Source organism: Chlamydotis macqueenii, chromosome 3 (assembly GCF_036417535.1).
Source record: "Chlamydotis macqueenii isolate bChlMac1 chromosome 3, bChlMac1.mat, whole genome shotgun sequence".
Classification (NCBI taxonomy): Eukaryota; Metazoa; Chordata; class Aves; order Otidiformes; family Otididae; genus Chlamydotis; species Chlamydotis macqueenii.
The window spans coordinates 1,669,299-1,684,311 of NC_141558.1; the positions used below are offsets into that span (position 1 = coordinate 1,669,299).

General features: G+C 58.4%; 1 protein-coding gene across 1 annotated transcript; it reads left to right on the top strand.

The window, feature by feature from the left end:
- The first annotated feature begins 233 nt into the window (after positions 1 to 233).
- Positions 234 to 5,984, top strand: LOC147601146 (uncharacterized). Its single transcript, XM_086745467.1, has 4 exons — positions 234 to 349; positions 698 to 755; positions 2,445 to 2,496; positions 5,009 to 5,984. The coding sequence occupies exons 1-4, from the start codon at positions 234 to 236 to the stop codon at positions 5,518 to 5,520; spliced, it is 738 nt and encodes a 245-aa protein (XP_086601593.1). The 3' UTR covers positions 5,521 to 5,984.
- The last annotated feature ends 9,029 nt before the right edge of the window (positions 5,985 to 15,013 follow it).

Here is a 15,013-nt window from a genome sequence, read left to right on the forward strand (position 1 = left end):
GAGGCTGGCAATGTGTTTTCTCAAAGCGGGGTGGCCTCCCCCTGCCCGGTGGGGATGCCCGGTACCCTCCATGCCGGTGGGCTGAAGGGATGGGGAGGGACCCCTTGAAAAATTGTTCCTGATATCAGAGGGAGCCCCCAACCAGCCCCACGCACCCCGTTATTACCCCGGTTCCCCTCCACCAGCCTGACCCGGCGCTCGGCTCTTCCCCCAGCCTCCTCGCCGGGGTCTCGATGGCTCCGGCGCTGCCGGGGGGCTCGGTGGCCCCGGCTGCCGCAGTGGCCTGGGGCTTGGCCGCCACCGGCCTGGTGCTGCTGCTCCTGCTCCTCCTCTGCTCCTTCTTCCACAGGTACCTTCGCTCGGGATGGGGCGGGGGGGAAAGGGCGGATTTGGATTCCACCTGAGGATTTGCTATGGATATCGTAGGATGCAGGGAAATGCCGTGGATGGGGAGGGGGTCGCTGACCACGCCGGCGCGGGATGGGGAGTGGGGAGGATGCTCTGGGTGCGAGCAACCCGTGTGGGGTCAAGCGGAGAGGGGCCGAGCGCTGGGGAAGGGGACGCGGGGGGTGAGTACGGAGAAAAGAGCAGCGAGGGGAGGGGAGGGGGCGTCCGTGCCACCGCTGAGCCCACCCTGGCCCCAGCATCCCCGGGGAGGGGACGCGGCTCCGCTGACCTCTCCCTTCTCCTTCCGCAGGGCGAACCGGCCGTTTTCCACCCGGAAAATGAAGGAAAACCCTGGGATCGTCCGAGGGGTCAGTCCCGCGGGGTCCCCGCTGTGTCCTCGGGGGGTGTTCAATGGCTGCATGGCCCGGCTGGAGGATGAGGTGGTGGGATGGGGGCCGAGGGGCCCCGTGTGTCCCCTGTCCCCACATGTCCCGTGTCCCCTCGTGTCCCCTGCCACCCCCCGTGACATAGAATCACAGAAGGGTTTGAGTGGGAAGGGACCTTCAGAGCCCACCCAGGCCAACCCCCCTGCCAGGAGCAGGGACATCTCCAACCAGATCAGGTTGCTCAGAGCCCCGGCCAACCTGGCCTGGAATGTTTCCAGGGATGGGGCATCCACCGCCTCTCTGGGCAACCCGGGACAGGGCTCCACCACCCTCAGCATGGAGTTTCTCCCCAGCAGAGCTGCTCCAGCCCTCTCAGCATCTGCGTGGCCTCCTCTGGGCCCTCTCCAGCAGCTCCACGTCCTTCTGCTGTTGGGGGCTCCAGAGCTGGACGCAGCGCTGCAGGGGGGTCTCACCAGAGCGGAGCAGAGGGGCAGAATCCCCTCCCTCGCCCTGCTGCCCACGCTGCTGGGGGTGCAGCCCAGGGTGCCGATGTCCCACGGGCTTTGACAGCCCTCGTGCGTCAGCACGGGGAGCATCCCTCTCCTCGCCCCAAATCCACCCCAAATGGCTCAGTCGGCCCCAAAAAAGCGCCAAGGCTAGGGCAGAGGTGGGACGGGGACAGCGGGTGGCCCCGGCCTTGGCGTGGCCCTGTGGGTGCCACAGCCTGGGGTTCACAGGGGTTGGGCAGAGGGGACATGGGTGCCCCCCACCCAAGAGCTGCCCAGGCCGGTTGGGGGCCGGTTGGAACCGGTCGGTGCCGGTTGGTGCCAGCAGAGGGCAGCCGCCCCCCCCCACCGTGTTCCCGTGCTGACACACCCCTCCCGGATTTTGGGTCCCCCTGAGCCCCTCGACACCCGGCGCAAGGGCTGGACGGGGGTGCAGGAGTGCCCAGGGGGATGCACGAGTGCTGGGGGGGGATACACGAGTGCTGGGGGGTGCACAAGTGCTGGGGGGGGATGCACGAGTGCTGGGAGGGGATGCACGAGTGCTGGGGGGTGCACAAGTGCTGGGGGGGGGATGCACGAGTGCTGGGGGGGATGCACGAGTGCTGGGGGGTGCACAAGTGCTGGGGGGGGATGCACGAGTGCTGGGGGGGATGCACGAGTGCTGGGGGGGATGCACGAGTGCTGGGGGGTGCACAAGTGCTGGGGGGGTGCACGAGTGCTGGGGGGGGGATGCACGAGTGCTGGGTGGGGATGCACGAGTGCTGGGGGGTGCACAAGTGCTGGGGGGTGCACAAGTGCTGGGTGGGGATGCACGAGTGCTGGGGGGGATGCACGAGTGCTGGGGGGTGCACAAGTGCTGGGGGGGGATGCACGAGTGCTGGGGGGGATGCACGAGTGCTGGGGGGTGCACGAGTGCTGGGGGGGATGCACGAGTGCTGGGGGGGTGCACAAGTGCTGGGGGGGGTGCACAAGTGCTGGGGGGGGGGATGCACGAGTGCTGGGGGGTGCACAAGTGCTGGGGGGGGATGCACGAGTGCTGGGGGGGATGCACAAGTGCCCAGGGGGGATGCACAAGTGCCCAGGGGGGATGCACAAGCACCATGGGGGGGGGGCTGCACGCGTGCCGGGGGGCTCACACGTGAGCACCCGCTCATTCCCGCTGCAGGTGAAGCTGGCGAGGCCGGGCTCCAGCAACCGGGGAGCAGCGCTGCTGGCAGGTGGGTCACGGGACGGGGACAGCGGCCGTGTCCCCTCTGCCGCCCCCAGCCCCGCTGCTGCGGGTGCTCCCTGGGCCCCTGCACACAGTGGGTGCCGGGTGCCACGTACCAGCTGGCCGGGACCCCCCCCCAACGGTGGGACGCTGGCCGTGCCCCAGCAAGGGCCACCCCCGTGTCACGGAGCCGAAGGTCCCGGGGCTCAGCTGGCTCCGTCGGCCCAGCACTGGTTAATTATTTGCTTGGCCCATGAACTTGGAGGAGTTCGGGGTCACGGCAGCCAGAGTGGGGCAAACTGGTGAAGCTGGTTAGCACTTTCCGTTCCCTGGGGCGGAGAGGATGAGGATGAGGATGCCCCATGGGTGCGGTGAAGTGGCTCGCAGGAGGCCGTGCAGGCCGGCAGCTGCGTCCAAAAGCAGCTCCTGAAATTCCCAGTTACGGCAAAATATCCCAGTAAAACCCGCCGTGAGTCCCAGTTCCCCGGCGGGGCGGCGTCGGCTGTTCTACAATAACCCCGGCCCGCTCTGCGCCAGCAGACAGGGAATTGCCGAAACGCTCCAAACCTCCCCGCCGGATCGGGCATCAGCTGTTTGCTTTTCCGTGTGGCCGGGAATAAACTTCCCTTCGCGCTTAGGCCGGGAACGCTTTACTCAGCCCTGCTGGGTAACGAGGGGGAACACCCTGCGTTTTAATTTCCCCTTTTCCGCACGCCGGGGCTGAGCTTCGCGGTGCTCAAGCGAAATCCCTGCTCCTCCTCGCACTGCGACGGAGAGCTCCAGAGTGTTTTTTGGGGTGACCCCGCCAGCCTGCCCCCTCGGAACCCGTTCCTGGCACCCCTCGCCCTCTCCCACTTTTCGGGGAAGGGACACCCCGAATGCGAAGGCTTGGCCCCTTGGGCTGCAGCAGGCGGGGTGCTGGGGTGCACCGCAGGGGTCTTGCTAAGGTGCTCACATTTGGGGGGCTCACAGTGGGGTGCTCCTGCTGGGTGCTGATGTCGGGGTGCTCATGCTGGGATGCTCACACTAGGGGTGCTCACACTGGGATGCCCACGTTGGGATGCTAACAGTGTGCTCATGTCGGGGTCCTCATTTTGGGGTGCTCAGGTTGGGTGGCTCACGTTGGGGTGCTCAAGCTGAGATGCCCACGTTGGGGTGCTAACAGAGTGCTCCTGCTGGGATCCTCATGCTGGGGTGCTCATGTTGGGGTCCTCATTTTGGGGTGCTCAGGTTGGGTGGCTCACGTTGGGGTGCTCAAGCTGAGATGCCCACGTTGGGGTGCTAACGGAGTGCTCCTGCTGGGATCCTCATGCTGGGGTGCTTACGTTGGGGTCCTCATTTTGGGGTGCTCATATTCAGGGTGCTCACATTGAGATGCTGATGTTGGGGTGCTCATGCTGGGGCACTCATGTTGGGTGGCTCAGATTGGGGTGCTCTTTTGGGGTGCTCATGCTGGGTTGCTCACACAAGGGGTGCTCATGCTGGGATGCCCATGTTGGGACACTAACGGAGTGCTCATGTTGGGGTGCTCATGTTGAGATCCTCATGTTGGGGTGCTCATGCTGGGGTCCTCATTTTGGGGTGCTCATATTCAGGGTGCTCACATTGGGATGCTGATGTTGGGGTGCTAACGGAGTGCTCATGCTGAGGTGCTCCTGCTGGGGTGCTCGTGCTGGGGTGCTCACCCTCGGGGTGCTTACGCTGGGATGTCCACGTTGGGGTGCTAATGGAGTGCTCATGCTGGGGTCCTCATGTTGAGGTCCTCATTTTGGGGTGCTCGTGCCGAGATGCTTATATTCAGGGTGCTCATGCTGGAATGCTCACACTGGAGGGTGCTCCCGTTGGGGTGCTCATGTCGGGGTGCTCGCATCGGGGTGCTCGTGGGGCAGGGCTGCTTTCAGCCAGGACGGAGTTGGAGGGCGGCGAGGAGGCCGCGCCGGCCCCGAAGGGCTCTGGTCTGGATCCCACCCTGGCACCTCCCGCACCAGCCCACGGCCTGCGCCTCCACCTCCGTGCACGCACGCACGCACCCCGCGTGGGGAGCACCCAGGGTCCTGCACCCCGAATCCCACGGGACCACCGTGGCCAAAGCAGGAGGCGAAACGCCGGGTTACGCAGCTTTTTTAGAGTCTCCTTCGCCTCTGGAGCGAACAAACCGGCCGGGCATGCTGCTCCGCCAGCTCCCCGTGTTGACAGATCCTGCACGCGGAGCAGAGCCTCCTTCTTAAATAAATATTTGAGCGAAGGCGTGAGCCGCTGCACGGGGGGGCAGGCAGCCGGTCCCGATGCCGCCCTGGCCCCGCAGCAAGGAGCACGGCCCCTCGCCAGCAACCCGGGGATGCTCGCCCTGGGTTTTTTCTTGCTGAAAGCGAAGAGCAGGGACAGAAGGCGGAGCGGGATGCGTTGAGTCCCATTTGCTCCGTGCCGTTCACCCTTACCTTAACTGGGGATGCCCCCCGGAGCGAAGGTGCTGGGGGTGCCCTCCCCGGCTCAGCCTCCCCTCTTCTCTTTCCCTGCAGACGCCGGCTCTCCCGATGAGCCCCGGCCGCGGGCGGATGGCCCCGTGGTGGCGGAGGAGGAGGATAACCCCGCTGCGGGGGACCCCGGGCTGCAGGTACGCCATTCCCACGCTCCGTCCGGATCAGCCCTGAGGACTCCCGAGTTTCTGCGGCACCGGCAGCTGCCGGTTCTGCCCGGGGACGCCGACGCACCCACGGTGGACCACGTGCCGGATGCCGAGGGACCCATCTACGAAAGCATCCGGTACAAACCTGGGAGGCTGAAAAAGCTTTGGGATGCTGGCAGCGCCCCAGAGGACTCCCAATCCCTGCCCGCCGAGGATGAGCCGAGCATCCCCGTGCCCGAGGCCATCGCCCAGGAGGAGCCCGGCAGCGCGGGGAGCCCCGGCGCCGTGTACGCTTGGGTGTGCAAACCGCCCCGGGCGCCGCAGCCTTGGCAGCCTGACAGCCCCCCTGAACCCCAAGAAGAAGAACCCCCATCGCTGCCGGAAAAGCACTTCGATGTGGAGTAGGATGCCCGGAGATGTTTTGGAGCTGCCTCGAGCCCGGTCGGTTCGTGAAAGCTTGATGGAAGGTTTTCCTGGCTGCGGGCAGGCACGGGCAGCAACCCTGGAGAGCTGCCCACTCCCTTCCCAACTCTAAAATTAAGTGTAGGTGGCCCAGGTTATCCCCCGGCAGCCAGCACGAGGGTCCCTGAGGGTCCCTCTGGGACATCCCCGTCACTGGGGGGCCCGTGGGGAGCAGGTGGTGGGGTCACCCCAACGTGGAGTTCGCCAAAGAAAAACGGCAGAAGAAAAATGCGTGATTATTTTTTGGAGAAGCTCCAAAAAAAAAGCCAAAAAGGACTTCCACGCCTCATTGAGTTCAGATCCCCTGGGAAAAATCACCTGTAGAGTGTGGTCTTGCTTCCCGGGAGCGAGAGTTTACGGATGGGGAGCTATGTAAATAGTCCTTAATTGCTATTTTAATCACTTTTAATGAGTGTGCTGCGCCCTGCTTCATCCCCAGGGCGGTTTGGATGGGCTCTGCTGAAGGGATGAGCATTCCGCGGCCGGGGCACGGGCAGGGGTGGGGACAGCGGCCGCATTTTGGTCGATCCTAGGCGTGGGCTGGCTTGATAGAGCAGTGGGACTCGGCTTATCTCCTCCCCGAAAGGCTGGCAGGGCCCCGGGGAGGCCTGGAGGGCAGCGCGCGATGGAGCAGCGGTTACGCGGGGCGACGGAGATAAGGCTGCTCCCGGGATGTGCCCGTACCTCCGCTATGGCTGCAACCACCCACCAGCCCCCCGTGGCTCCGAGGGGACCGGCACGGCCCCGTCTCCCTCCCTTCCCCAGTTTCCAGTACCCCTCCTTTGCCATTTGATGGCAGCCACCAGCGCGTTCTCATCCCAAAGCGGGGAGAGCCGAGGAGACCCCTTGTCCCCGTCCCGCCACCGAGGCAGGAGGGTCTGGCTGCTCCCATCTCCCAGCTCTCCATCCCAGAGTCGTCCATCCCCTCCTTCTCTCATCATCTCAACCTCCAAAGCAGCCTGGGCTACTTCCTCAACCTCTCCTCCTTCTCCCCTTCTTGCTCCTGAGCTCTGCATCCTGGCAAAACACCGAGCCATGTCCCACTGGGACGTGGCATCGTCCCCCCAGACCCGCCTCGCCGGGCTGTGCTTCTCCCTTCCTGCATCCACCCCACCGGCACCAACGCTGGTGGCCGACGTGCCGCGGGCCACAGCAGAGAAGCCCGGGGAGGAGACTTTGCCACTACACGGTGGCTCTACTGGGGCTGAGTCAGAGAGAATTTTTAAAAGGGATTTCACTTTAAAGGGAAAAAATCTCACAAAAAAAAAAAAAAATAGCCTGCGACGTTATTCTTGGCTCAAGAGCGGGGACGTTTCTATTTTCACTTGTTGCTAGTTGGCAGTGTGCTGCTGCAAGCGGCGGGATGAGTCACCTCGGCACAGCCCTGGCACGCCGGCTCCGGCACGGCTGCGCGGGCGCTGGCGCGGGCGCCTTCGCTGAGGCGAGGTTCGGGTGGCTGGGAGGTTTCCGCTCACCCGGCTCCCAGCCAGACCCGCAGACCCACCACCCCTTGTGAGCACCGGCTGCCATCCGTGGAAGGAGCTGCTGCTGCTCGGGGGCTACAGAGAAGGGACCCCCCGGCGTGGTGGGGGCTGGCGGGGTCTATATGCTCACCTGCCCTCCTGTACACTCACCTGCCTTCCTATAGGCTCACCTGCCTTCCTATAGGCTCACCTGCCTTTCCACATGCTCACCCACCTTCCTACACACTCAACTGCCTTTCTATACGCTCACCTGCCTTCCTAGACATTCACCCGACCTCCTATACACCCATCTGCCTTTCTATACATTCGTTCACCTTCCTATATGCTCATCCACCTTCCTATGCACTCACCTGCCTTCCTATACACTCAGCTGCCTTCCTATATGCTCACCTGCCTCCTATGTGTTCCCCTGCCTCCTATATGTTCCCCTGCCTCCTATGTGTTCCCCTGGCTCCCTATATGTTCCCCTGGCTCCCTATATGTTCCCCTGCCTTCCTATATGTTCCCCTGCCTTCCTATACATTCCCCTGCCTCCTATACGTTCCCCTGCCTTCCTATATGTTCCCCTGGCTCCCTATATGTTCCCCTGGCTCCCTATACGTTCCCCTGCCTCCTATATGTTCCCCTGCCTCCCTATATGCCCATCCACCTTCCTACACACTCACCTGCCCTCCCACACGGTCCTCTGCCTTCCTATCCATAGGCGCTGTCGGCAGCATCCTCCCCGGGCCGCAGCGGCGTCTCCGCGGGCAAGCGGCGGGGCAGGTGTGTGACCGCGTATCACTGCACAGCGTCTGCAACCCTACAGAGAAACATCAAAAAATGAGATTAAAGGAAAAAAAATAACGTCTATCCCAGCAGGCTCCTCCTGCTCCCCCACTGCGGGGATCGAGGTCCCGGAGCTGCTTCCAGGGCGCCAGGGGGCTGGAATTCCTTGAAAAGCCCCTGAAGGAGATGAGCTCGGGTGCTGCTGGTTGAAATCCATGGGAAACACGATTTTAATAAGCAGGGGAAAAAGAAAAGCGGGGGGGGCAAGGGGATGCATAAAGGCCTGCGGCTGCTGCCCCGGCTCTCGCTCCAAACCCCTCACACCTGCGCTGGCGTGAGGGAAACCACTGAATTTTTAGGAGGGTGACGCATGAAGATTTGCAAAGACTGAAGATTTTCTTGGTTTGCCCCAGCTGTCTCAGGAGGGGGGTGTTGGCATCCTCCATGTCCCTAAATAAATATCAACCCGTCACTTGATTTGCATTAGGATGGAGATTCGACACGGGTGACATTTTTACGGGTGTCGTAAAAATAAGGGAGCAGGGTTCGAGCATCTGCAAGCTCGCCCATCCATCAGAAGGGCAAATCTTTACGGAAGAGGATTCCTTTCATCCGGTTCTGCCAGAAGTATCTGGGTTTAGATTTAACGTATCTCAGAGAGGAGTCTTTGCTTCTCTGGACATTGTTGGACTTCTCTCTGAAGTTCCAGAGAAGGGAGTGGTGATGTTCCTGGTCTGTAGTTGAATGGGGATGGGAAATAACTCCGGACTTTCCTTCTCCACTGGGAAAGAAAAAGGTCAACCTTCTCTCTCTGGCCATCTTTCATAAAAATAGGGTAAAAAATGAATCGTTTCAGTGAAAAACAAGCAAAAGGAGATCAAACCAACCAACTCGCACATCCTTTCCAATCATAGAATCACAGAAGGGTTTGGGTTGGAAGAACCTTCAAAGCCCATCCAGTCCAACCCCCCCTGCCAGGAGCATGGACATCTCCAAGCGGATCAGGTTGCTCATCTTTCTGTATCCCAAAATTCCCAGACTAGGGTGAAGTTGCCTCCCATTCCACCTTCATCAGTTGGTGCACGTTGATGTGTGCTGCAAGACGGGGACAAGAGGATGGAGGTCACAGAAGGTGGTGAGATGCTGCAGGGAGTTGGTGACCTGCTGGCACACCCCAGGCTTGGACGGAAGACCCTGCAGATGAAAAAAAAAAAAAGGTATTTATCTCCTGAAATAGTCCCAATATTTCACAAATATTGCGGCTGAGAGATACATTGCAGCAGGATGGGCTGGTTGCAAAGAGAGGTGGCTCTAGCTGGTGGAGGAAAGCCCTGGGGCAGTCAGGAGGGCACCTTGAAATGCCAGCACCCTCGTGGAGAGCAGCTCGCTGGAAAAACAAACAGACTCCAGGGCAACAGACAACCCGTAAGGCAAGTGTTGGGGATTTTCTTTACCTGCTGCTCAACGGACAGGCCGGTTAATTATTAATTTTCTATTTTAGATGAAGCCGAGTGAAAGAAGGAGAGCTGGCGGGGTGAGAAGCCTGGGACTGCGGGGAAGGGCAGGTTGAGATCAACATGGGCAGGCCCAAGAAGAAATGTCGTGTGATCCTAAAAACCCGCTCGGGGAGCAGCGCCGAGATCTCATCTGCTGTCAGCGAGCACCAGGAGAGGACGAATCCTGCCCGTGCTGTGTGCGTCGTCAGAGGCCCCCAACCCTTCTCCACCAGCTCAGATGGAAGATCTCCCTCGCGTGCTCCAAGCCCTGGGACCATTTGGAAGGGAGGAGATCCAGGACAGGACAAGTCTTTGCTGATTTAAAGTCTTCCAGCCTTCAGCAACCTGCAGGTCGGTAACTCCGCGAGCCAGCGGTGACGTCTTTGCATTTAAGAGCCTTTGGTGGACTCTTCTTCCATCTCTCTGTCCTGTGAGCTTTCAGAGCCCTGTGAACCTTTAGCACCCAGAGCATCCTGCAGCAAGGAGTCCCGCAGGGGACTGAGATGAAAGGTTTCACGTGGGTTTGGACACGTTGCAAACCAGTTTCAGTCATTATCCCATCTAGCAAAGGAAAATTCACTGTCTGCAAGCCGCTCACCATCTTAAAGACCTCTGTCCCCCTCCTCCCTGGTCTCCTTCCTCCTCACCAGTGACATATTCTACGCAGAGCACTGTTTCCCCCTCGTATCGGAGCGGATACAGCTTTTGCTTGTAGATGGTCTCCTCCACACTTCTGGTTGTCTTCCTTACATTCTCCAAACAAGACGGTCTTCCTCAAAACCGCCCTCTCAGGCGCAGCGGAGGAGCTCCAGCTTGCGCCCAGTGGTCTGAAGAGCCAGGCTCCTTAGCCCAAGCGCCCTGGCTTTTTTCCTAGAGCTCCGTATCTCATCGGCTTGGATCCACTCGGCTTCCAAAATAAATCAAGCTCAGATGCAAGCCAGAGCCCGTGTCTGCTGCGCTCGACCGAGTACTTTGTATAGACCTGGAGCCTGCTGAAACCACGTGGACTGCAAGGCAAGAGCAGTGCTGGGAGTGAGAGCAAAGAGTTAAAAATGAGCAAGCCAAAGGAAAGGCGGAAAAAAAAAAAAAAAAAGCAGCAAATAGGCCAGAGTTAAAAAAAAAAAAAAAGTAGAAGGAGGCAAAGAGCAGAAAAGGAAACCTCGTGAGCGTCTCTTCCCCTCTTAGCTTCTCCTCGGCAAAGAGGAGGGGAGGCTGGAGCCCGCGGGTCTGCCCCCGCAGCCGGGCTCGTCTCGCGTCCCTGCGACTCTTGCACCGAGCAAACCCTTTCCCCGGCACGAGGAGAGGGGCTGTGAGCTCTCTAATGCATCCCCGCGTTTCCTAAACACACTTAAGAGGCGTATGCGCTCCAAAAATTGGTTATTGCTGGGTTTGCACGTTTCCACGAAAGCCAGGACCTGCGGCGAGCGGCTGAAAGCATCATTTCCTCTGGCGAAACACGGCTGGGGCGCCTGCACCACGATTTGGAAACGTGGGGTCCGGGACGAGCTCTCTAGTGCAAGAGTGGGCTCCGCTTCCCCGTGGGCATCCCAGCGGCGGCGCTGGAGCAGGAGCAGGAGCCGAGTGGCTTTGCTCCCTTCCCCCTTCCCGGCTCCATCGGCAGCTTGTGGAGACGAGCCGGCGCTGGCGGCCGCGCGCTTGGCAGCCGGGGAGCGGGAAGCTTTGCCCGGGTTCGGCTGGGCGAGTTCCCCGGGTTGCACACGGCAGATTTGGGTAAAATACACTAAATACGGTGCCTGCTTGTAATTTTGAGGTCTCGTTATCGTATCAGAAAATAATTATATGGTTACAGAAAACTGGAAGGAAGGAGAAGGGGGAGTCCAGGGGTCCAGGAATGATTTTTAAGGCGATTGCTCCCCAAACGAGCTTTTGCCACTGGGGCTCGGCCGGTGACCCGTGAGAGCCCCCCCGCCAGAGGAGGCGCTGGCTTTGGGGGTTTTGCCGTTACGTGGCACATCCGGCGCCCGCCAAACGCCGTTTTTTTTCAGAGTCCCAGGGAGCACTTGCATCACATTTCCAAACAGTTTCCTACTTGCGTCGGAATAAGAAAGCAATTTTTTAAATCTGTGAGTGGGGTGTCTCCGTGGGCCTTAGTCACACAAGACCTGAAAAAAAGCACCCTGACATCGATTTTTCATCTAGCGGTGACACATCACGCAAAAAAAAAAAAGATCATTTTGCTCCTTTTTTTTTCCTCTCTAAGTTTGTTGCATTAAGTGGGGGCTGAGGGCCAACAGCTGGGAGCAAGAGAGAGGCAGTGGAGGCAAGCGGGAGATTTGCAACCCGGCCAAGGGCTCTGCAAACCTCTGCCAGCGCCCGCCTCTCCTCCTTCCATGGCCCCCTCCGAAAAGCAGGGGGAGAGGAGGAGCAGGCCGGGGGTGCCGGCAGCGCCGTTCGGAGCCCACGGCGAGCATGGGCTTCATGACCGATGTTTACATCGCTCTTTCCTGTTTCCTTTTTTGTACGGCAATTGGAAATCCCGAGCGCGGCCAGGCTGCCGTTGCACGCTCCTCGCAGCCGCGCCACGAAGCGTAAACAGCCGAGGAGTCCTTTACTGCTCTATATATGGACAAGGAGCCGAACTCTCTTTTTAATTTTGAAATAAAACCCCCTCTTAAAAAAAAAAAAAAAGCACAGGCTTTCTTTTTAAAATGTGCTTACTCCTTGCAGTTTGTTTCGGCTGAAAAGCGTTCCCTACAAACGAAAAGCAAAAGCGCAGCGCAGAGCAAGCGTCCAGGGCACCGGTTTCTGCCTTTTGCACAAAACGTTGCAGGCTGTTTTGTTTAAAATGTGGAAAAGAGCCCGGAGGGCGTTTGGAAGGAAGCAAAATTGCAAACGGTCGAATTGCGTAACCAGGAATCACGGCCGCGTATCACCAGCTTCCTTGCAACTGAAAAACGCCAGAGCAGCGGCCGCGCGCTGCAGGAGGCGCGCAGGTCAGAGCTCCCTCCGCGGACGCTGATGCGAGGAACCCCACCGCCTCCGCAGAGCTCTCCTGGGTGCCCCTGCTCGTGCGAGACGCCGCGAATGACCGCCTTGCGGAAAGCTTTCCCGACGTCACGTTTCGCTTCGCCATCCGCGGCTTTGCAGAGAAGCTTTCCAAGCACCTCCCCACGTCCTGCTCAGCGTCCAGTACGCTTCCGCACGGGAGAACTGGCAAAATTGCATTAAAAGGGCGTTAGGATCGCACCACCAGCCCGCGTGTCAGTGACTGGAACGGGCACGTTGCAATAACCCTCTCACTGAAAAAAAATAAAATTAAAAAAGCTGGGATTATTTCACTTAAAAACAATAAGCACAGAAATTATTCGTCATGGACACTTCCCTTCTCCCCAGACCAGCCCCTGACCCACACGACGTTTACCGTGGCAGCTCTGGATCAGACCGGGGCTGGTAGCTGCTTGTCAACCTGGGAGGCTTTTCCCCCTCCAGCTTGTTGCGAGCGCCGAGCCTGGGAAGGTCACGTAATCTGCTTCCGAGCAGAGGCTGCGCGGAGGCGCACGCTCCAGCCCACCGACCTCCTGCTCACTGCAGCGTGGAAGGACTTCACCTCCTCCTGACGGCCCAATTCAAGCTTTTCCTGTACGCTGGAAGAAACCACACTCCGCAGAACAGAGAGGAGCAAGGCGGGTGCCCCGAATCCCGGCAATCCGCTGCTTGCAGGAGACGATGCTCAGCCGCGGCTTCCTCTCGCAGTTCTCCTCTCACCAGAAGTCTCTGCAGGGAGATGAACCACTTTGCGCGGTCACCACCAAAGCCCTGACGGGGCGTTGCAAGCCTTGCTTCAAGAAGGTAATTAACCGCTCTCCGAGCGCGAAGCAAGCAAAAAGTCCCGTTGAGAAGTGATTAACTTCAAATTGACGGAATTGCTCAGGCCGTTAGCACGGTCCTTGGCCTAAGTTTGCCACGGGTCAACTTGCACGCCTCCAAATAACGCCCAGGCACGCGTGAGGATTTAGTACGGGCTGCGGATGATTTCCTGGAGGCAGCGGGGATAAAGCGACTCTTCTCCTGGAGCTCAGAGACTTCAGTAGTGGGGATGTGGCCGGTCTCCGTCACCGGTGCTCAAGGCCTCAGTGCTGTTGGATTTACCAATATCGTTGTTACTGAGGTCAAAATCAGGAAAAACAAGGGGAAATCCAGTTGATTTTTGTTAGGGCTGGGACTTTAGGCAAATATTCTCCACACGTGCACCAGTACAGCAGGCGTGCATGAGAAGGAGGGGTTGAAGGAAACCATTTGAGATGTTAGCGTCCATTTTAGATGGACATCATGTCCCACCGCAGAGGCTCCTCACTTCCAACGGCCAACCTAAAAGTGCTGACAAGCTCCGAGGTCCTGCGGGATGAAATATCCCACAAACTGAGAGGAGAAGTCTGGTTTCCCAACCGGATGGCCCCAACAAGATGTGACTTTGATGAGTGCCTGCACCTTCAGACTGGGAGGACATTTAGCTCTTCTGCTGGTCTCAACTGTTGACGCTTGATTTGGGAAGGAGGGCGATGAGCAACGACGGGTCAGTTGACTTGCATCTTGGGAAACCCAATGGGCGTCCGAACTCACAGAGGACGCTTTTCAGGAAATGTTCGTACTTTTCTTCAACTGCTCAGTCGATAAAAATTTACCTGATTTTCTCTTCCCTTCCCCACATTTCTTCCTCAAATGTCTTGATCCCATGAGCTGAGGATTTTAACAGCTCAGGTTCCAAAGACTGCAAGAATTAGCAGCTTTAAAGTTGAGACCTGGATTTGCTCAGATCACACAGTACATGTTGGTCCTTTGTAACAGCAACAACACGTAGGAAAAGCTAGTAAAAAACCTCCGCTTTAGTTGGTATCGGTGGCTTGGCTCGGATTCATCTCCTATCAAAACAAAATGAATGGTATCAAGAGGCTCAAACTGTCAGTTAAGCAGTTTATCCTGGGCTCGTGTATTCAGAAATGAATAATCTCTCGAGATCGAGGGCCGAGGGCCGAAGCGAAACGCCGGGCAGAGCAGTGGGTGGGTAAAACCAAGCCAGACTTATTCAGCTGCTCAGCCTGGACTCCAACTAACATTTAATACTAATTGCAATTAAAGCTGTGACTAATGGTCATCCTGTGGACATGGTGTTTTTTAGGTATGGCATTTTTCTTTCCATTGTGGTGTCCCCCCCCCATTTTAAAATGTTGCACAATTAATTAAAAAATAGTGTGTTGCTCACATTGCACACATAGCAATATTGTGAGCGCTACAAAAAGTAAAAAAAAACCCACCAGAAATAAGCATTTCTTAGCTCTACTTAGATAAAACAGGCTAAATCATCACTAAATATTTTTAATTGGGATTTTTCACTTCTGGGTTAATGGAGATTCACCAGGATTCCCTGTCAAATTCTGAGAGACCAAGGTTTCATGGGATAGGAAAGGAAACCTCTGTTGTGGATAACTGGGTTAAAAATTTTAAGAAACCAAGAGCAGGAATAAGCAGTTTCATGTCCATTCCCCAAGGCAAGAGGGTAACAGATGGGATCCCTCACGGATCTGGACCGGGCGATCCGTCGTTCAACGCGTCATTACAAAATCTGACCAGGGAGCGAGCAGCAAGGTGACAACAGGCAAAATTATCCCCAACAGCCGTGCCTGAAAGCGGGGACAGATCTCGCAGCACAGTGCGATGAGGAGACCCAAC